At 42.6% G+C, this 24298-nt stretch overlaps 1 protein-coding gene across 1 annotated transcript in view; it reads right to left on the minus strand.

Moving 5' to 3' along the window:
* LOC138300115 (fish-egg lectin-like) overlaps positions 1-24298 on the minus strand; it is a 63175-nt gene that overhangs the window by 34706 nt on the left and 4171 nt on the right. The window contains exon 2 of the mRNA XM_069239033.1: positions 6689-6928. Coding sequence (XP_069095134.1) covers positions 6689-6928 — 240 coding nt within the window. The remainder of the gene's footprint in view (positions 1-6688; positions 6929-24298) is intronic.

Raw genomic sequence — 24298 nt, forward strand, 5'->3', positions numbered from 1 at the left:
ACTCAACAAAATGTTTTTCCACATATGGTGAAGGACAGATGTCTCTCAAAGATGCATTTAATCTGTGTTGGAATTGACACTTTTTGCAGTTTATCCCCAAGCCTTTTGCTTTTGACCTCCTGTTTTGGACCTGTGCTTCATTTTGTTTTTGCTGACTTTAGGACTTTGTGCACTTTACCACTGCTGACCAGTGCTAAAGTGCAAGTGTGTTCTGTCTAAATAGTACTGGTGATTGGTTTACCCATAATTGACATATTTGATTTACCAGTAAGCCCCTAGTAATGTGCAATATGTGTGACCGGGGCCTGTAAATCAAATGGTACTAGTAGGCCTGAATAGGGCCGTGCCTGTCCTTACACAAAACAATTGCCAACCCCCTGGAGGGTCTCTTGGATTAGGGCAGGAAAGGCAGGGTCTTATGTACTACCAAGACTTTCCTTTGAAGTTCCTTTGGACTTCAAAGGCAGAACTGAGTATACAGTATTTGACCTCTGAGATCACAACTTAAGAACACTTCTGGACTGATGGCATTTTGCCAGGAAGAAGACCTAGATGCCATAGGAGGGACTGTCACTCAGTCTGTTGCTTTTCTGTGCTGGCCTGCTGCTTGCTGCTTCTGGCCTGGGAGTGAAAGGACTGGTCTGTGCTTTCTACATCCTGCTTCAGAAAGGTTCTCCAAGGTCTTGGACTGAGCTTGCCTTCTGTTAGAAGTCTCAGAGACATCAAAGGCTTCATCTGCCAGCACCTGGGCTCTCTTCCTGAGAGTCATGACTCGCCCAGTGGTGCAAATCCAGTACCCGGACCCTTGGGAATGAGTTCTGGTGTAACACAGATGACACCAAATGCCTCAACTCCAGAGCGACTTCACAACCGGTGCCATTGTCCGACTCTGTGCTGCTGCCTGCACCAAGGCCGTGGTCTCCGCTCAGTGCAACGATCGCAACTCACGCCACAGGCCCGATTATGCCTCAGCATCTCTGAAATCCCACCACAGTGTGAGTCCTGAGTGCCGTGTCACCGACATCAGTGACATCCAACTCCGTCGCAGCACCTGTGGCCCTGTGGTGTGATTGTGATACAGTAAAGTCAACACCACACATCTTGAAATGCTTGATTCATTGACCCAGGAATTGACGCCTCGCCACCGACGCCATATCACTTCCCCTGCAACCGCAAGGAACCAAAGCCTCACCTCCCCTGCCTACAAGTAAGGAACCAACGCCTCACCTCCCCGGTAGCAGTAAGGAACTGGCGGTGCACCGGCTGCAGCGACGCCTCGCCTCCTCGACTTCGTGAAGATCTTTGTCTCCTCGCTTTCCAAAAGTACTATACCTGGGGTAGATGCGACTCTGTCACTGGCCCACACTCTCTCGCGACTGGCATTGGACTGTTGAGAACGACTCCATCAATACGTTGTGCCACCCCCAATTGGAGCTATTGTGTTTCTAAGCGCTTTACTGAGATTTAATCTTTAAATATTCATATCTTTGCTTGTGTATGTTGGATTTTTGTCGTTTTGGTCTTGTTTATCTCAGATAAATATTGGCTATTTTTGTAAACCTAGTGTGGAGTACTTTTGTGGTGCTTTCACTGTGTTACTGTGTGTGTACACAAATACTTTACACATTGCCTCTTGGATAAGCCTGACTGCTCGTGCCACGCTACCAAGGGGGAGGACAGGAGTTATCTTAGTTGTGTGACTCCCTTACCCTGACTAGAGTGAGTGTGTCTGCTTGGACAGGGTGCAAACCACTGCCAACTAGAGACCCCCATATATCTAACAACCATCATCAGCATACTGTGGCTGAGATGCGTTGATAGACATAAGATTAGGTGGTCCTGCCAGATACTTTATTATATACCAAATAAGATGGGAAAACAGCTAGTAAAAATATGCATTTCTCCTGAATGTTAACACACCAAATTGCATCTTTATTATCAAGAGATTGCATACCTGCCAGGAAAACATATTTTCAGCTGGATACAGTTGTGACCTATGGGTTTTTTAGACAATCAACCTCATGTGTCCAGCAGAAAAATGAAATTAAAGTCTACCAGTTATTTGAGACCAGTAACCATTATTAGACACCAATTGTTTGTTCCAAGATGGCAACTGGAATCATCTGATTATTTTTTTACATGTCAATTCTCTAGACCCATGAGTGCATGTGGTACGTAGACAGCCTGCCTTAGTCTGCCTTACCCTGCCTTATTCAGTAGCAGGCAACCATGGCCTGGCTTCAGGGTCGAAGTGGGATGCAAAAGCATCCTTAGAGTAAATTTCATGCAAGTGGGGAAGTGAGCCTGACTCGGAGGAGGATCTGGTAGGAATTTTCAAACCTATTGACTAAAAAGACATAAGGTTTTAGAAGCATCCTGATACTGGGCCTGATGGTACATTTTAACCCTTAAAAACATGCCACAGTACCCAGGACCAAACCCTCTCTGCAGCAGCAAATCAAGTGAGTGGTGATAATACAATTGTTTACCTGGAATGGAAAACGATATACACAACAGACAAACATAAATCCTGCAAGGAGAAATCTAGCCACCTTTAAATACAATACAAGGCTAAAAACAAAAATAGCATCGGAATTGATCCCAGAGTCTGCATTGTATGCTACGACATTACCAATATTTATCGGATTGGATTGCTGCTTAAAAATGTCAGAGTGCGGCTAATGGATGAAAATGGTGCCTCAATTAGTCCAGGGTCATTCTATTACTATGATTTAAATACACCAACCTGCCTGGGCTGTTGCTCGGATACTGCATAGCCCTTCTCGATTTGCCAGGCTCTCAGGGTGACCACTGGCGTTCATACAGGCTGCAGCTATTCACCATGGCTCGTGGCCAGGGGGCATCTCAGGGTGCCTGGACTAGTGCTCAGGTTGCTACAATTGAATCAGGTTATTTGTCACTCTCAATTAGACAGCAGAGCAATCCACTACCTTAGAGACAGTGCATGATGTCAGTATACACACTTTCTGATTTTCCCTGAAGGTTTATGAAACATCATTGTCATTCAGTTACCCTAAAGGTGTATGGACTACTATTTTCATGTCACTTTCCAAATGTTCTCCAGTGTCTGCTCCTCTACCCAGGCACTAGTAGGTGCAGCGTTCTTTCTGCAGATAGACAGTTTTCACTGCAGCGCATAATTAAATAGCTTTACAGTTGTAGGTGGTGAAATGCCTGTCAACAGCTTGGGAAGGGGAGAATGTTTATTGGTGGGGGGGCACTCTCCTCTAAAATGACACAAAAGAAAACAGCAATCACCGTAGGTCAAACACCGGCATTGAGAGAGTGATAGTGTTTTCATTGTGGTGAGAAATCCACAAATCACACAAGTAGCCTTTATCATACATACGAACACATGCACATGAGTCGAAGCAGTCAGCGGTCAGTCAGGAAGGCAGGTGAACTTTCACCCATGGGTAGAGGCGGCTCCTAGAATAGGCACTTTAAGAAATTGACAGGCTGAGTGCATCAAGCTGTGAAATTACACATTGCAGCTATTTGGTGCATTTCCTGGTGTCTGCTAAGCCCAGCGGTCTCTGTGTGGCAGTGGGAGGGGCTGACCAATCCCTCTGAGGCAACTGCAGTTTGACTACAGTGAGCAGACTTGTCAGATTTATGAAATGACCTGGACAATTACAACTCTCACGCTCCTAGGATGGGTAGGTTCGGCCTTTCAAACGTATTACATGCTGATGACCTTGTGCTAATTAGCCGAACTCCGGTTGGCCTTCAGCTCTTGCTCGAACCTACCCAGAACTATTCTGTAAAAAAACGGGCTGAAGATAAACTTGGGTAAATCAAAAGCCCTGCAGTTAAATCAAAGAAAGGCCAACCGAAAGCATTACTGGCATCCGGCAGGGCAAAAGCTAGAAATATTTAATGAATACAAATACTTGGGGGGTCATAATAGACAAGAAAGGAACATTCACGCTCATAAAGAGACACTAAAAAAGAAGAGGACTGGCTATAACGGGTGCACTGAAAAATCTTAAGAAAATAATTTCAGGACCAAGGCTTACCCGCTCTTTCGGGTGATACAGACAAAACTCATCCCAGCTATCACCCACGGGAGCAAATGCATGAGGGGGAGGGACGCTAGCACACTGAATGGCAGAATAACTAAAGCTCTGCAGAGGATTTTCAATCTACCAAATTATATCCCACCAGCGCAAATAAGACTAGAATTTGGCATGCAGTCACAACAGTTTGCACTCAGGGGCTCTTACGTCAAAGTTGGTATAAAATCAAGAGTGCCGAGTCTGGGTCTTTAAATGCTCACTTATGGGATGAACCATTGGGCAGAGACACAGGTGCAGCAAACGGATACCTACAAGAGTCAGTGGTGGTCCTGGGCCTTTGGGATCTCTGGGATACCTAGGGGACATATAGCAGCTTTAAAAAGCTCGTCAATAAAGCCGTCAAAAGGGTCTCTGTAGTAGAAGACAAGCAGTATTGGCAGGAAGGGCACATGGATGGTTCACTTTGCAGAGCTACCTTAATGCTGCCCCATAATCCCAATTAGGAGCCGGATTCACTATGAAACTTAAAGACAAATATATCCAGCACCAGCTCGGCATCCTTCCTGCTTTGCCTCATCTTCCTTCACGGAAACACACTCAGGCATTTATCAGCTGCCGACTCCGGGGCAGCGATAGAGGATGTGCTGCACTTGATATGTATATGTGGAGAACTCAGAGAGGAACACAGACTACTCGAGGCCCCTCTTTAATTCACCGGGAAAAAGAACATGGCGGCAGTGAAAGCATGTTTTGCTGGTGGAGACACCCAGCTGGGCTGCCGCCTTGTACGATTCTTGAGCATTACCGAACAGAAATTACAATCCAACAGTTCACTGCCCCTCTGCTAAATTGCACAGGTTACTGTAACTTATAAAGCGCTTACTTTTATACAACTGGCGCTATTCTAGACTGCTTTCACTTGTTAGCTGTGTAATGTATTAGACGCTGCTGGCTTTGTTCTTCGCCCTGCTAACTGTACAATGTGGGCTTTGCTCCCCGCCTTGTGCTCCACAGCGGACATTATGATCCTGTGGCACTTTAATTTCAATAATGAAGCTGCTAAAAGTAGATTTTATTTTGATAACCTTTTTATTGATGTTGCTGGTACGTTTTTAGTATGATCAAGATTGACTTTTGACATAATGTTCATTCATGGCGGATTAATTTGTCTAACAGAATTCTTTCCTTCTAATTTTTACTTTATTGCAATGGTTTTAATTAATCATGCAAATAAAAGATTATTTGCTTACAGTGAGCAGGGGTGGGCAGAGGAGACTTTTGCAAGTACTCTACAAAAGTCCTCCTGGGAAGACGAATCACAAGATATAAACCACCTCTTAGGTGCACGACAAGTCACTACTGTAGGGATATCAACGAGAGAAAGTAACAAGCATTTTCAATGCAACGGGTCTTGCATTTGCTCGAGTTGGAGCTATTAGCGCTGTAAAGAGAAAAACGCAGCGCTATGTAAAATGCAGCGCAATCGCGGGGAAAATAAACAGATAAAGTAGTCCGGACCCCAGGTTGAAAACATCGAGCCTCGTATGTTTTTAGTAGTTTACCGGTGCCGTGTAGGTGGGCTAAACACCAGAAAAGGCATGACGTATGCATGCCTTTCACAAATGAAAGCAAGCGGATTTGAAAAGGCAAGCCCACGAACCAATGTAAGAGACTGACGTGACATGGGCGTGGTTTGAAGAACAAAAAGAGATTACAGAATGGATGCAGCGCTTTGCGCTCGCCCATAGAAAGGGCAGGTAGGACTCCATATCTCCATTTCGAGAAGGGGTGTTATTGCAGACAGCGGGACTAAAGAAAAAGAGGACTTGTGCCAACAAGGCCACAGATCAAGAACATCTTTAGTGCACTAACTAACCCTGACTAAGGACAGAAAATGTAATAGGCAGGATAGATGTTCCATAAAGTTCTGAGATGTATTCATAATAAAGACTCGGTAATGCTACCTAAGTGCGGTTTATCAGTTGCAGGCATGAAGTTGGCAGTACACAAGAAGGTCATTTCTAGCTGGATTGCTGACCTCTGCCTGATCCTCAGGATCATAATGGCACAACTGGAGGCATACCACTGTGCTGCTTGTACCATTTTATGGTACAGATCACTTACTTTTCCTACAACATCCTGTGTGAACAAGCTCTTTAATGTCCAGAATCAGCATTGGGATTTTCCAACATTTTTTTAATGCAACCCCTAGAGCTACTGCCTGTTGTCAGAAATGGTCTTCATTACTTCATAATTACTAGCATACTTGTGTCTTTGGTGTTTAAACCATTGGTTTTGTGACTTCTTCTGTAACAGAGCATACAGCAAGGGATATAGACTAGAATTAAAATGTATTGATGATCAAACAAGGGACTTGTATCAGGAACTACACACTGTGCTGGCTATTTTCTCTAATTTCTGGTCAGTTCTCACTGCCTTCAATAATATCATTCGTGAAGCTGTTTGTATACAACTTTGGGACATAACTTCTTTTGCATAAAAGGCTGAGACTTTACCTTTTTGGAATGGTCTGCTTCCCTTCATATAAGGAAGTGGTTGAGGCTTTGCAGGTTATAGGGATATGTGAGGCAGCCACTCAAGTTAATTTATTAATTCATTCACTAGCAGTAAGCTTGACTTATACCTACCGTCAGTCTGGACCCAGCCTGCCCCCACAAGTTTGTAGATGTTGTTGTTTCTGTTCACGCCCCATAGTCCACCAGGGCCCACTGAGATGTGTGAGAGAGAACCGGGGATCTGCGTCCAGCGGCCACCGTACAGGGTATAAATGTTCTCGTTTGCATTCACTCCGACCACCTGTCCGTTGCCAGCATCGATCTGCTTGAGTGCCCCGGGCACCTGATCACAGTTCAGCTGAACAGTTTGACCTAGAGGTGAGAGTGCAAGAGACAAAGTTTTTACACAAGGTCAATGGTGCTGATTTTATTGGAAGATTTCTGCATGCCATTTATTAATTTACCCTTGTTACTCGTTTGTGGAAGATCTTTGATTGAGTTTAATGTTCATGAAAGTTTCAAGGATGACCATTTCAAGTCAGCCACTACCGGTTCTCTAACTATGACAAGTGAATTTCTATGGTTTTGTATACTTAAATTGTAAGACTAACTATAATGTCCCTGTAAACTTTGGTCTTTAAGTGAATTTCTATGTTCTTTTTAATTCTATTTTAATTCTATTTCCTAACTATAACATCCGTGTAACGTTTGGTTTGTTCAGTGAATTTCTATGTTTTGTTTAATGTAAAGTAATTTTCATTACTACAGTATACATTAATCCAACCACTGCCGCGCTCGGCCTTTGCCCAAATGTGGCAAACCCCCTATAACCACCCAACCCAGAGACATAGAGAGAATGTGAGAGATTAATAGAGAGAGTGATTTAGAGAAATATTTCACAGAGAGAAATTGAGAGATAGAGAGAGAGAGAGAGAGAGAGAGAGAGACAGAGAGGTAGAGTTTTTTAGTCTTTGATGATTGATATACTTAGAATGAGATATTTCCGGACAAATTGAAAAGGAAAATATTTTTGTCAGTTAAAAAGAGCAATATCACCTTTCAGTTTGTAATTCAAATATTTATAGTTTAAAAGAAACTAAAGCAGAAAATGACTAGAGACTTACCTAGGTTGGAACTCTTAAACTTCAATGTCCATATCTGAGAACTTACCCACTAGGTCAAAGGTGACTCCTTACTGTGCAATGTCTAGACTTAGCTATGACATTCAGCCTCCATATTTTGAGTGGAAAAAGACTTCAGTGTTTCATTACTAGGAATGTTTAACCGTCAAAACAGTAGAAAAATTACAGAAACATTGTCATGATATACTAGGATTTGAACCTTCAACCTACTGACAGTCCAAGAGCTTTAGCCTTAGGCCAAAAGTGACTCCTGCCTGCTGTCCATTAAAATGTATGTAAGGATACCATCTGCAACACACATCTTGCTAGTTTGACGGTTTGAAGTAATTGCACGGAGAGACCATTGCAAAAACAATCACTCTCTCTCTTCCATCCCATTATGAGATAGAATGGCTCCTAAAGGGGGGCCCTGTGTCCCCCTCCTGTTGGAAGTAGCACCAAGCAGGTGGTGAGCCCTAGAGCTGATGGACCCCCTTCATTCTTTCATTGTAGCGGTCCCAGGGGCTGTAGGGGAGGAGGTTCAGCTCTTGAGTGGTGCTAGTCCCCAAGGTTGCAGGGGGCCGTGTGGCCCCCCTGCATTCATTTTGATCAAAGCCCCGGAGTGGTGGCGGTCCCAGGTGCATAAAAATGCCCTAGGAAAGCAGCCCCATACACCCCCCTCCTTTATTTCAACATGCTCCTGGGACCTGGCCCTCCCAGGGTCTTCATAAAAACAAGTGCAATGAGCCTGCACTTGTGTTTTTTTAAAATATTTTCATTGAATGTCTGACATCATCGCAAATTTGTGGCAATTTCTTTTTAAAACAAAGTGCTTTTTTTCCCTGGTGGGGTCCCTCTGGGGCCCCAGCACCAGAGCTAAGGAGTAAGGTTGTCCCTACCGTGGCCCCTTTTATTTTTTTCACTTTTTTCTGGGACTTGGCTGAATCCGAGTCCCAAGATAGCTGGCAACACTTCTTAGTTTGAAGTGTTTGCAGACAATCACAGCTCTCCAGGTCTCTGCATGAGCTCTTATGATTTGCAAATTCATCTGGGAGCATGCCCTGCCCTATAAATACAAATTACTTTAATAGCTCAAAAACTACTGAATGGATCAACCCCAAAAAACTAAAAGCACAATCTGCGTAACAAAATCCTGCTTTCTGCCAAATTTGGTGTAATTCTGTCCAGCAGTTTGGGCTGTAGTCGTGTTCAAAGCTCCTATGGGAATTAACATGGGAAACACATGTTTTTTACCTCCCCTTTTTGGCGGCCCCTGCTTGACAGATCACCTGGAAACTTTCCATGCACAACAAGAATCACCAGCACAGTTTTTTTGGAATATTTTGTGAAGATTCATCAAGCGATGCATGGATATAGACAAGTCAAAAAACTATTTTTCCTGGGAAACATAGACCTAAATATAACTACCTACTGGCGAACACCAGTAGATAATTTTTATATATGTATATATATATATATATATATATATATTTATTTTTTTTTTTAAAGGAATAATTTAACATTTAACTTAAGATAATGATAAATGCACTCAAATGCACATATTTGCTGGTATAATGTAGATATTTTAGACCACTATCTTGGTAGCAGACATTGCACTACTTTATATAATACCTTGTATACATGTATACTTGATATTTCAACAACAGATTTTTTGTACCAAAATATTTCTGTGATCAATATTATGTCATACAACTGTTCTTTAAGATGCACCTTCGGCTGCTGCCTAAATTGGAATGGGCTTCAAGAAAGGGAATCTCCACCATCAATATCTGAATGTCCGTGAGATATTATGATTATCACTAAGGATATGAAGTGAGACTATGTTCATCACAGTGTTTTATTTTTCACAATGAACAAACATAGGCAATTATTTGTTTGGACAATAACAGATAATGATTTCCAGGCTTAGGCAACCTTATTCTCTATATTTACCACAGTGCACTCAATTGCTTGCATCTAAAGGGATACAACATATGACAGGGTTTCCAAGGTGTGCCAAGGTGTATGAAGAAGGCATTATTATAATGGTGGGCCCAACTGATTACACCTTCTAGACAGAAATTCATGAGTGAGTGAGGGCGCACTTAAATACACATTAAAAACATTTTAAGTGTCACAAATGATTGAGAGTGGATCCCCAGTTTGGTATCAGTGTGCAGTAGCGACTGCCCCACACTTTTGAATGAAATCAACAAAGTGTTGAGGAGTTAAACATGTATATTCCTCTGCCATTATGTTATTGGTAGCACACATAACTTTTAGAACTCTAGGCAGCATGAGGTACAAACTGTGGGCTGAGGTTTAATCTCCTCACAGTACCATACAAGGAGCTTTGAGGCATCTTGGGTTTTTACTTCTCGTTTTATGTTTTATGTTAGGCAGATGTTATGTCAACATACAGGAGTTAACAAAATTAGATATAGCCTGATGGTAGTGAAAATAGTAAGCACTCTAAATTGAGTACTGACTCTCTTCTCATGGAATATTCTATGCTATAATAGAATTACAGCAACACTGATCACTCTTGGTGGTAATATATGATCTTCACTAAGATCGAGTTGGAGACTGAAAACCAGGGTCGATATTTTCACTGGAAGATCCCACAGTTGCACCAGTACATGCCTGACACCTCTCCCACATTCTAAATATGGTGGAGGAGGGAAACATCCTGAACAACTAGGTCTAAACCACTACTTGCCTGAACCACTACTGCTAAACAACTAAAAAGTCTCTACAACTAAGTACTGAACAACTACTGTCTAAACAACAATTGTGCCTGAATACCAATTGCCTGAGCAACTAATTTTAAGGTACGGTTTTCCTTTTGGTTTTTATGGTTTATTAGTTGTTTAGAATATATATATATATTAGTTGTTCAGGCAATTGTTATTCAGACACAATAGTTGTTCAGACAGTAGTTGTTCAGTACTTAGTTGTAGAGACTTTTTTGTTGTTTAGCAGTAGTGGTTTAGGCTATAGTTGTTTAGGACCTAGTTGTTCTGTCACATATTCGGTGGAGGAACCATGGATTTGACAGGGTTGGAGAACCAGGGCAGGTGGTTTCCCTGCTGTGCCCAATCCTAAATTACTTCTTTAGTTACACAAGAGGATTCATAAATGGTAGACACACAATGTGCTAAGTGGAGATAGGAACAAAAAAGGGCCTACAGGAGACTGAAACAGTGGGGACCCTGCACTTAGACACAGGGCCCTTGCTAGAGTTGGACATATAGAGGGCTCAGGTGGATAGATAAATGTTGGGGCTCAGGGAAGATCGACCTAGATTGTCACACAAGATGGTTTAGGAGAGTACAGCTCTATAGTTATTCAAGTTCTCAGGTGTGCAAACTAACTAGCATATTGATGACATTGAAAGTTTCATTTTTTCATTCATTCATAATAACTTTATTTGGATTTCCAAGGATCATAAAAGTACACAGGAAGGCATGATTAAACCAGCAACTCACTGTACATAAAAGCCATACAAAACAAACATCAGTGTTATTAGCATTATGTGATAGGGTAAAAACCATTACATACACGGCATAAAGCCAGACCTCTAACCAACTGTACAAGTAAGCCTTTAGGTTTAGCAGAAGAACACATAAAAACACAAGAAATCAGCATATCAATATACCTAAAATCTGTACAAGTCACCCATCAGAGATGTACACAATATGCTATAATTAAAAATGATTACAAGCAGAGCATCCACTAATCCTCATGACAGCTATACAGAAATCTGTGCAATGTTTGCAATACAGCCATATTATAACGTAGCATATTATTAAAAATCTGTGGAATTTTTACAATATAGGCATATTATAATGTAGCATATTATTAAAAACCTGTGCAAATTTTGCAATAAAGTGCAAGAATCTACATAGGAGCCCATGTTATCAACCCTTTTAAACCCTGAGAACATGGACACTATAAACGTGGGACACTAATAAAATAAACTTTTCACTTAGGCTCCTCACCTTATGTCTAGCATACCACATTTTTTCATAAGTCACCATTGGGCGTGTTTGAAGAATACCTTAACTGAGCCCAACCACATAAGTGTACACAGGATTACAACATTTCCTGTTCACTTACTTTGAGGGACTTGGATCACCAGATCCAAACAGACATGAGGCATCTTGCAACAGCAAATACCACCAGTCTAGAGCTGTCGGCCCTTAGAATCCTAAATGCCTCCAGGTGCCTCCTAGTGCCCAGCTTTCTGCGCAGGGGCAGTATCCATTTCTTACTCTGGTGAACATAGCCTGGGCAGAAAAATAAATATGAAGTTTGGACTCAAGAGGCCCTCTACAAGATGGACACTTATCTCCCACCACTGAGCATAAGCCCACTTATTACAGAAGGCTCTAGTAGGGAGGGACTGATACCTAAATTAAAGGTACAGTTTCCAAGCCAACGGGGTGTGATTTCATTGATTGATCTTTCATACACAGGAAGAGATTTAAAATGAAAGAACTCTGTGAATAAAGTACCTCTGCTTCCACGAATGGTTGCAACAGATAATAGAGTTTGATACCTCAGGACTTAACCAGAGCCTTTTCTGTCCCAGATTCCTTAATACAGATCTAACATGCATTAGCCATGGTATTTTCTAGGCACTAGATAAGATCATCAAATCCCTTATGGGTCTGGGCTAGGCCCCTAGATCAGTCGAGGTCCACAGTCTGTGCCAATATAGCAAAGGCCTGTACTCAGCTTTTGAAGAGATTTTTCTTAATGCCATGTCAAGTTGCGAGGGAATCGAGCTAACTCTTAGGGAGAGCAAAAAAGGGATCTAATAAATCTGTTTTCCGCTAAAGTTAATATAGTACAATTTGCAAATCTGTAAATCTTGGAGCCGTATAAAACGGCACCCAGTGCCTTCACATTATAAATTACTGCAGCCGAGGCAGGGCTCTTTAAGTTAGTTTTCTTAAAGATTTTTAGAAAGCTTGATGTGTAGTGTAGTAAAGAGCAGTGTGATTTTTTTACCTGCATAGACCAATCCAGATTAAATGATAATCTTAACCCTAGGTAATCATACCTAGGGTGTTTGAGAGGTACTTGATATAAGGGCCCTAAACTTGCAGATGTGTCTTGAAAAGCTCATTTGGGATCCTATCAGGTTCTGGAGCGTTTGCTAGTGGACTAGACTTGATTGCCTCTGCCACCTCCCTTATCTCATACACCATGGTATTATGCTTCTTTAGCTTGGCTACCAGCAGGTGGTCGCTACCAGTCCCTGCAGGGTCCTCAGTACGGAAATACAGATTGCTAAAGTGGGATACCCAATCCTGGGGCTGCACAAAGTATTCCTCTGCCTTCCTGCCACCACTGTCTCTCAGAGCGAGAGTTTTCCAGAACCTTGCGTTTTCATTAGAGGTCTTAGCAAGAGACAATCCTTCCCAAAGTACATTCTCCCAATCCCACTTTGCTTTTGCTAGTTCTCTTTTATAGTTTTCACTGCAAAGCACAAGCTGTGGCCTATTTTTAGGTTTAACTGCTTGCCAAAGCCCCCTCTTAGCCATCCTACAGGCTTTATGGTACCACGGAGCTTCCTTCTTGCAGTTGGTAGCACACTTTTTAACCTGCCCCACAAGATCTCCAATATTACTAGAGTTCTTCATGGGCTCTTTCCAAGGCAGGGCTTCTTGCCTCCGGAGAAAGACTTTCTAGTATCCCTAGTTGCTCCTTGACTTTATTAACCATCATCTCCAGGCACTTTAGGTGTTTATTAACCCATCCCCACCTGATAGTGTTACCATTACTACAATGCACAACATCCCCGACTTGTGCACCACTATGGGCTTGGGGGGTGTTTGCCAGAGTACCAAGTAGCAACAGACTAAGAGCATTATGACCGCTGTCGGTCCAATCGATGACTGCCATGTCATGCACAAATGGCCAACCTTTTAAGCTGATTGGAAAATAATTGATCGGGCTAGTATGACGTGATCTATTAAAAGTATGTCTGATCTCAGTATGAGATAAAAGTCTCCCATTTGCTGCTCTGAGATCAAACTTTACTGTTACTACAAACAGTTGTGCTGCCCTCTGAGACAATTTCACTGCGGGAACATCTAGAGGATGAATTTTCCATCTTGCATCCTGTTCAGCTAATATATTCAGTTCTTTTGAAACAATTGACTCAAAAGTGGAATTGCGGTCACCAGCTAATAAAATCTCCTCTTTGCCATTGTAGTGTGTAAGGAAGTCCTCCTGTATGTGTATTGTTTTTGTTTCCGCATTGCATTCATCAACACAGTTATTTACAGTGAATAACACCACGGAGTAAACACCATAGAAATCCATCCTTATGGCGAACACATCCAGAGATTTAACTGTTAGAACCCTTATTGAGCATTGCAATTATGTCAATATCCATATCCAAGAGTCTTCCTCTGGGTGGCTGGGTTGCATTAATGCAAAATGAGGTATACTCATTCCTGATGGCCAGACTTGTGCTCCAGGTCTCCTGAAAGAGGCAGATGCCATATTCATCTCTAAACTCTCCTCAATATGTGTACCTCAACTTTAGCCTAATCCCAGCCATGTTCCAAGACAAAATTTTAATTAAGTTTTTGGCACGATCTAAAGATATTTCCTGGTCACATAGAGCAGGTACCCTATCCAATATGTAGGGTCTTTTTAGTCTGCACGCGGTCAACTTGGAGCTAGCCCTCGCACTAATTCCAGAGAGCCAATCATATCAATCCAGTTGCATTACAGAGATCACTGACTGTTGAGGGCCTCACTCTTTCCATGAGCACATTTTCATCAAACAGCTTCATTCTCACTGAGTGGGTAATCTTTAGGCTTCTCCCAGTTAGAGAAAGTGACCAATCAGTTTCATCCAGCCTACTGCACCAATGTATGTTCATGCCTACCAGCCTTGGGGCATACTGGAAATCTAATTTGCCACTATATTTAATCTGAATTTGGGTGTTAGAAATATAAATTCTGCGTGCATCCATGGACAAAAGACCATCCACCAAAGCTTGGTCCTTCAGAACCACTTTAATCAGATCAGAGGGTTCGCTATTGGACGCAAAGCCCTCAGTTCTAATAATATCACTCCTAATGATCGAATAGCACTTCTTTACATTCTGGAGCCAGTCGATAACTTTGTTAGTTAGGGAATCCTGACCTTCCCTAGACCCATAAGTGACTTTGGGGACTTTGATTAGAAAGATCTGGCCCTGGTTAAAAGAGGGTGTAGGAAAGTGCCCCTTTTGGCATGGTTACCCTGACCCCTTCCCCAACCCCCACACACACTTTTTGCCTGATATTGGTGCTGACTTGACTGAGAGTGCGCTGGGACCCTGCTAACCAGGCCCCAGCGCCAGTGTTCCTTCCCAAAACCATAACTTGTTTCCACATATGACACACCCTTGACACAGAACTATGTCCCTTGTAAAAGGTGCCAATAGTACCAAGGGCTCTGTGGCCAGGGATGGTCACTAAGGGCTGCAGCATCTATTGTACCACCCTAGGAGACCCCTTACCAAACACATGCACAATACCATTGCAGCTTGTGTGGGCTGCTGAGGAGAAAATGATAAAGTCAACATGGCATCCTTCCAGGGTGCCATGCCCACAAGCCACTGTCAGTGGCATAGATAAGTCACCCCTCTAGCAAGTCTTACAGCCCTAAGAAACGGTGCACTATTCCACAGGTGAGGGCATAGCTGCATGAGCAATATGCACCTACAGTGTCTAAGTCCATTCTTAGACATTGTAAATGCTGTGTGGCCATATTGAGTATATAGGCTGGGAGTCTGTGATTACGAACTCCACAGCTCCATGATGGCTTCACTTAATTCTGGGAAGTTTGTTATCAGCACAAAAACCCCACACTGATGCCGATGTTGGATTTATTGTAAACTGCACACAGAGGATGCCCCTGTATTTTACCCAACTCTTTAGTGCAGGGTTGACCAGTCTTTGCCAGCCTGCCACTAACAAACAAGTTTCTGACCCCATGGGGTAAGAGCTTTTGTGCTGTCTGGGGTCAGAAACAAAGCCTGCTCTGGGTGGAGGTGCTTTACACAACTTATCCCTGCAGGAACTGTAACATTTGCCAGTGAGCTGGAAAGGCTCAGGCCTCCTGTTACAGTGCCCTAAGGCATTCCAGCTAGTGGAGCTGTGCACCCCCCGGACCAAGTCCCACTTTTGGTGGCAGGTTTGGCAGGAAAATTCGGTAAAACAGGGGGGAGTGACCACTGCAGCTAGGACCACTCCTAAGGTGTCCAGAGCAGAAGTGATCCCTTTCTTGCAGAATCCTCCATCTTGTTTTGGAGGGTAGGGACCAGTAGGAGTAGGGATCTACCCCCTCCTCAAAGGGAGTGGGCACCGGCAGGTTGTAGACACCCTCAGGAACAGTAGCCATTGGCTACTGCCCTCTGGCCCGTGTAACACCCTAAATTTGTATTTAGGGGCTCCCCTGAACCTCACTCACCAGATTCCTGGTGACCCCAGAAGAAAGAAGCAAGAAGAGGTACTGCTAAGCCAATCCCACCAGTGAAGACTCCAGATGACAACTGACTTGTCCCCAGCCCTACCGGCCTGTCTGCAGCTTCAAGGACACCTGAGGCAGCACATCCTGCAGGACCAGCGACCTCTACAAACCCCCAGAGGACTGCCTGCCCAGCAGAGGACCTAGAATTCCTGAGGACAGCGGCCCTGTCCAAAAAGAAGTCACAATGGGACTCTAGAACCACCCTGGATCCGCAAGCCCTCTCCACTCTGCACCTGATGCCCATGGCCCAAGTCAGGTATCCCACGGGTCCAGAGAAGGTCTCCAGATGATTCGAACCTCACGTCCATCCTGGATTGACCTCTCCTGGCTACCAGGACGATGCCTGTAGCCTGAATCTGGAGGAACCCCTGACTATGACTTGATCTGACAAAGATTCCTGACTCCTAAAGGTACTCCGGCATCTGCAGCCACCTGGCCTTGGGGAATCAGAACAGATCCAATGGATCCAGCAAGCAGCATTCTTGCCCCTGGGGTTCCCTTGTTGAAAAGCATTGTTTGGATCCTGCACCCAGCTGCCCCTTTGCCGCTGAGAGTGTGTGTTTGGTGCTGACTTGTGCCACCCCCCATCCCTGGTGCTGACCTCAACCCCCCCATGCCTATGTCCCGAAACCATGGGTATTTATCTGCACTCTCTTTTCTACTAAGTCCCCCCAGCCCTCATAGGATTCCATTCCAAACCCTACACCAACTTTGACCTCTGCTCACTGCTGACCCCATGTTGCCAGTGGTACACTTTGGGGGTCAACTTGAGCTTTGACCTGTTGACATCCTAACCTCTTAAGACTGGAATCGTAAGTTGTGTACTTAACTGTTTTCTGTACTAACACTTTTCCCCCATAGGACTCTATTGACCCCTATGAAAAATTGCACTGTATCAACTTTTGAAACTGACAAGTGTTACTTGTAAACTGCTTTACCTGCAAAATCCAAACAAAGTACATTTGATAAAAGTGCTTGATACCTACTTACAATTGTAGTTACTTGTGACAAAGATCTGGTGGTTCTAGTAGTAAAGTAACAAAATATATTTTGACTATATAAAAACAATTGGGCTGGAGTTAGTCATTGAGTGTGTGCCTCATTGCTTGACTGTGTCTGTGCAACAAATGCGTTGCGCTACCCTCTCAGAGGTGTAACTGCTTGACCACACTACCACAAAAAAGAGCATTAGTATTATCTTCTTTAGCCCCGGTTAAGCCTATTGGGAACTCCTGAACTATATACACACCATACCATATTTTGGTACAGTATATACAGAGCCATCGTCCTACAGAGGGTAACCTGAATGTCTGGCTAGTCTTGAGCATTGGCCCTCTCAGTGGATGATGGTGGGGGGTGGGGGAATCTCCCAAGGACACTGCATTCACTATTTAGTACCCTACTATGTATATCTCTGCCCCTTCAAGTGACACAACTTGGGTCATATCTATTCACATCCATCCAACCTGTCCCCCTCCCTTCTTGATGGGACGTTGGCATATGTGGTATCTCCCTCAGTCTCCCAGTATTTGAGGACAAAGAGGTTAACTAGACCACAGGGCTCTGTGATGGAAGAGGCATGTGGGATCCTAAGGGCCTTTGCATCTGTACTGGAGGAGGGATGTCAGATCTTGGGAGTATATCCATCCCACGATCCCCGTCAATGTGCCCAAACTGGGTAGAACTCTTCAACAATATGATCTCATTTATTTTCCCTTTCAGGGCTTTTATAACCTACTTTAGGGCCTTGACCTCTCCCCTTAGCCCGGTTATAATGTCCCTTAATTTGTGAACATTTAAAGAAGCACTGGGCTGAATTAAATGTCCATTTGTTACCTTCTCCTCCCCGCCAATCTCACCATCACCTGGGGTACAAAGAATGAAAAACCTTTTTCACATTGGACTTCAGGGTTGACCAAAACCATAGAATAATTCCTCTGACCCTTGTCAACAGTATATAAGTTCTGCTAGTTCTTTGTTGAAAGTAAACAAGGGGTGGAGACAGGAAGCTGCTCCCTAGTAAACATATCAGGACCTTCCTCTTTGATCTTCTCTTCTTTGCAGGGCAAGGGGATGTCTATCGAGAACCTGTTTGGTCAAGTGCAGTGGGAGGGTTTAGTAGCTCCTCTACTTTCTCCAAAAGATCTTCAATTCTGTCCATGCCACAGTTCCCACCTGCTATTTTAGAGCCTTTCTTCAGTATTGGGCAGGGGGTGAGTGGCTGCATCCATTGAAAGTTTCACAGATGTTATTCAAAACCAATTTAAAATGAGTAAAATAACACAAAACCTCACTAAAGTTGATACAAAAGAACATTGCACTGAATGTATAATATGTACAGGTTTCCAGTTGGAAATTCTCATATCACCAAATTGTGGAGCATAAATGTGCTAGTATGCATGCTGTTATGTACAGAGTAGCAGCTGTTGCAGGAGCCCTCACACCCAGCCATGAGGAGAGATTCCTGCATCCACTTCATCTGTCATCAGTGGCTCCGCGTGAACTTAGGTCTGATGAAAGCCACATTTGGAGTACTGGCTATAGTCCTCAACAGGTGTCAGAGTCATTTTTAGGTTTCACTTGCACAGAGCTTGCGCTGTGGGGAAATCTTTTGTATTTGAAAACAAATTGTAAAAAGGGGCTTGCAGCCCACCCACAGCCTTCCCATTACTTACCATTAGTAGGCTTCCCTGATCACTCCCCTTTTCTTGCTTTTCATTGGGCAGCAGCAGCTTGTGACTACAGATATACTATGAAGTGCTGCCAGCGTATTCATGTAAATAGTGTATTTGTTGATTTCTCCCATTACAATTCATTCATATGCCATCAATTGGTTTGGGTTTTTTGTTTTGTTCAATTATATAGCAAGACATCTATTTCCTTTAACATTCTAATGCATTCTGAGAGTTGTAGGCCTTGTTCATTTAACTCGATCAAACTCAACTAACAGTAAATATTTGTTTGTAGAATCATAAACTTGGTGGTATGATGTCATGTGGTAAGCTTAGTAATGATTTCATGTATATAGTTTCTTGGTTATAAAACATTTTCCATTACTCTTCGTAAAAAGTGTGTTTTCTTATGAAAACACAGTAAATAGAAGTTACAGCACTTGGTTTGTGAGTGAGAAAAGGTTTACAGCATTCGCTATTAACTAAACCGCTTCGTGGCACTGTGTGATCCATCTCCGTCCGTACTTTGCTTGAATTGTGGCTTCCGCATGAGGGGCGCCGGTTGTTGGTACATTTTCAAGGAGCAACTGCGTCTCTGTATCACAGTGAGTTCACTCCGGGTAACTTTTTCCAATCCTACGTGCTCTTTCACGTGTTTTCGAGGTACCTCCAGCCTCGTGGTTTGACATTCATTTTCATTGTGTTTTGTGTATCTCGTACACCGAGACCCCTTAAAACGTTCCCCCTGTGCTCCCCCCCCCCCCAGTTTATGTAATCTATGATCGCCTGGATATGTTGTACCTTCTGTGTTATGTATTGTACAACTCTCGTGAAAAAGATCACGTTCCTGTCAATTAATTTATACAAATATACTATGATGTGCTGTCAGTGTAGTCATGTGAATAGTGTATTCCTGGTTTATCTCCTTATGATTCATGCATATTCGACCAAAAACAAGTAAGTGTGCTATTAAGATTGCCTAACCACGCCCTCTTAGAGGACACATATTAATTTTAACGGGAGCACTCAGTGCCACAGAGAGTTTGTACTTTTGCTCTGTGCAGTAGTAGAGTTTCAATTTCACATCTTACCAAAATATCCATGAACGTGTTTAATGTGCTTAAATAATTCTGAATTAACTTTTGGTTACAGAGTGCATTTTGGACGAAACGAGCCACTTTCCGAGTGCACCTGAAAAAGTTTATAGTCACCTATGGCTTGGTTGGGACTGGGAAAGGGTTGAGGGCATTGTCCTGAAGAGGAGCACTTTTTATTTAAATGTACACCTTATTAACTAAGCCACTAACATTCTACCTTTATAAAGTACTAAATCTAAAGCATGCTGGTTTTTGTTTTACATTCCATATAATTCCATATAATTACTTGAGCTAACACCGGCATGGAACAACAGAGAATAACTGTGTAAGGGGCAGAAAAGGAACACCTTGGCGCTCTACATAACACCAACAAAAACAGATGATTGCAAACAATAGTTACGCGGGTTTACAGGAGGAAATGTTCAGAATTACGGATTTTGAGACAGGAAAACAATACTTATAACGACCGCCAAGTTATAATTCTGAATCTAATAGTGACCATTTTTTTTGCAGAATGATTTCAGCACAGTGTGAAGAAGGCAGTTGTAGTAATCACACGGAACGCTGAAGTCGAGCTGTTTATTAATAGACTCCTCACAACTGACTCATCTTCATAAACTCAACATTCTATTGCAAACTCCGGGTTGGCTCAAGCCCCAACATTCTAAGGTAAGTGGAATGTACTACTATAAATTGTGGAACATTAAATAGATTTCTCTTAATTTAACTCTGTTCTATCTCAACTCTAAATATATATACATATTTATACATGAGGAAATGAAATCCTAACTTTATATACATACGACTTATCACATAATAACCTAATGTACAGTACTGTTATGTCCACACCAATGTCCTTATAACATATCTCCTTTCCTTACGAAGGAAGCACATAGTCTCTCTGCCATAAAGGAGATCTTCGGACACGTGCACTGGCACTTCTCTGAGAAGTATTCGGAACTCGTATAGTATTGTCCACAATCTCCGACTCTTCTCCATGCCTGTCTCCACTTCCTTGGTAAGGTACAATGCGATCCATGCTCCATACTCTACCGTCTTGAAGTTTTACTACGTTACGATGCACTTCTTTAATCTTAACAGGATCAGAGAACTTACTCTCACGATCCTGATTATATCTAGGGAGTCGAATTTTCACCCATTGGCCTACATACCATGACCTGTTTTTGGTTCCAAATTTTTTATTGTACCACTCTGCATACTTTCTTTGATTTCTTTTAAAACACATTGTAGATGCATTTCTTTGTTCACAAATATGTTGACCACCTCTTAACCAATTTGGATTTAATTTGGTGCCAGGCTGCCTCCCCTTCAATGATTGGAAAGGTGACAAACCCGTGACTGAATTCGGTGTATTATGATACGACCACAGCATCTCATTCAATGCTTCTTCCCCTTGAATGCCTGATACCTTGGCTCTTTGAATACATTCTTTTATTACTCTATTCATCCTTTCAACTAAACCATTGGCTTTTGGATTATACAACGCTGTTCTAAAATGATACACTCCCCATTTTTTCAGGAATCCCTTCATGTTGTCCGAGGTAAATTGTACACCATTATCGGTCACAGTGTGCTAGGGATACCTTCTCTCCTGAACGCTTCTGTCAGAAATTTAATAGCTTCAGTCGTGGTTATTTGGCTAACTATTTTGAACATGGTCCAGTGGGAATGATAATCAACCAAGACAAACATGTACTGACCCTTATTCCCTAGATGACACATTGGTCCTAAGATGTCTAGACCAAGCTTATCCCATAGTTTCTCTGGAATATTCACTGGAGAAAGTGGAGCCTTACGTGTAGAGTAAGATTTATCACTTGCGGCACATGCCCAGCAATCCCGTACTATCCTCTCCACTTCACTGTCCATTTGGGGGAACCAGTACGTGGCACGGAGCTTGTTTTTCGTGAGACTCCGGCCTAAATGTCCCTCATGCGCAAGTTCTATCAGTTTGGTCCATAGGCTACATGGAGGTACAATTCTTTCACCTCTCATTACCAAGTCATTTGAAATGTGAAGTTCAAGTCTGATGTTCCAATACCCTTTTAAAGGTTCTTCAACCTCTTTTGCCTTATCAGGCCACCCATTAATTATTTTATTCTTGATTAGTTGTAATGTATGGTCCTTTTCTGTCTCCTCTATCCACTCTTTTTGAGTGAGGCTAGCAAGATCTATCCATAGTATTGCTTCTCCTTCTTGCCCTTCCTTTTCTTGTTCTGCATCTCTACTGTTTACTCTGTCAAGTTCCGTAGATCTAGACAGAAAATCAGCTATGTTGTTTTTGTCACCCGGCACATATTCCACCTTAAAGTTATACCCTTCCAAACCTATTAACCATTTGGCTATCCGTGGAGTAGCACGTTCCCTGCCTTGAGTGGTGAATACATTGACCAAAGGTTTGTGGTCAGTTTTGACTGTAAACGGTAAACCCCACAAGAAGAATTTGAAATGAATTACGGCCCAAAAGCAAGCCAATGTTTCTCTTTCAATTGTTGAGTATCGTCTTTCTGCCTCATTCAATGCTCTTGAGGCGAAAGCCACAATCCTTTCTTGCCCATCCAATTTCTGATATAACATTGCACCTAATCCTTGGCCACTAGCATCTGTTGATACATACGTTTTTAATTTAGGATCAAATTTTCCTAAGTGTGGTGAATGACTTATAGCTTCTTTAATGTCGCAGAATGCTTGCTGGCATTCGCTACTCCATTGGAATGGGGTATCTTTCTTCAATAGTGTTCTTAAAGGAGCTGTGATTATAGCAAAATTCCGTACAAATTTCGCCATATATTCGGCTAGGCCCAGAAAGGATCTAAGTTCTTGTTTGTTTGAGGGAGCTAAAGCTTCATTTACTGCTTTCACCAGATCATTTTTAGGTTTGACTCCCTCTTCTGAAATTTTATGGCCTAGATACTCCACTGATGTTACTCCAAATTGACATTTGTCTCTCTTAATTGTCATACCTGCCTTGTGTAAAGCTTGAAGGACACTCCTTAGGGTGTCGTCATGCTCCATTTTACTGTTGCCATATAGCAACACATCGTCTTGGAAGCACAACACGTGAACCATACCCTTCAATATATTCTGCATGATGCGTTGAAATACAGCCGCAGCAGAGGCTAATCCAAAGGGCATTCTACAGTATCTGTAAGCTCCAAATGGTGTAATAAATGAGGTGAGAGAGCGTGAGGATGGATGAAGTTCTACTTGGTGATATGCTGATGAGAGATCCAAAACACTAAATATTTTGGCTGGTCCCATTGTGCTTAACATTTCATTGATTTTCGGTAAGGGGAATCTCTCTACCCAAATATTAGCGTTTAGGTCTCTCAAATCTACACATACTCGAATTCCCTGGCTTCCAGCCTTCTTAGTAATCACAACCGGAGCAACCCATAGTGCACTATCAATAGCTTCAATAACTCCCAATCGTTGTAGGCGGCACAGTTCAAGTTTCAGCGGTTCTTGTAACATGAGTGGTACCGGTCTGGCCCTGTGTGCAATTGGAATCGCACCCTCCTTAACTATGATATTGTGCTGATAGTCTACTAGTCGACCGAGTTTATTTTCAAAAAGACTTGGGAACTCATTGCACACTGTATAATCATTCTCTGTATTCCCCACCTGCACTACTGGTTCCTCCCTGTTTGGATCTAAACGTATACCTAAATCTCGCTGATGCTCCCATCCTAACAGATTTGAGCCCTTTTTTGTAAAATACACTTTACCTGTAGTCGATCTGCCCTTGAATGTTATATGCATGGACATCATTCCCTCCAGGGGTATAGGATCACTATTGTAGCCACCTGGACAGATATCAGCTGGTTGTAGCTTATACCCCTTGTTTTTTAACTTACTTTCAAAGATATCAAAATTTACAAATGTAAATGGAGAACAGGAATCAGCAAAAACCCTTATACTCTCTCCATTAAGGTCTATTTCACATGACGGATAAGTAGACTTTGGAACTGTGTTATCATTGTTTTCTTTCACTTGTAATACAAATTTGCTGTGATTGTCTTGAGTATTTTCCACCTTATGTACGATTTTCTTACTACAATTCTCATCTCTCTCTCTTCTACATGCTCTCGCATAATGCCCTTTGTTTCCGCATTTCCTGCAAATACAATTTCGGGCTGGACATTCTAAGCTGTTAGCGAAATGTTTAGCATTACCGCACCTATAGCACCTGTTCTTAACACTCCCATTGGTACTCTTCTTACTGGTGATTTCATGAATTGTGAATTCTTCACCACTCCTACAGTCTTTGTCTTCTTGATTATTTATTG

The sequence above is a fragment of the Pleurodeles waltl genome, chromosome 6, assembly GCF_031143425.1.
Source record: "Pleurodeles waltl isolate 20211129_DDA chromosome 6, aPleWal1.hap1.20221129, whole genome shotgun sequence".
Lineage (NCBI taxonomy): Eukaryota > Metazoa > Chordata > Amphibia > Caudata > Salamandridae > Pleurodeles > Pleurodeles waltl.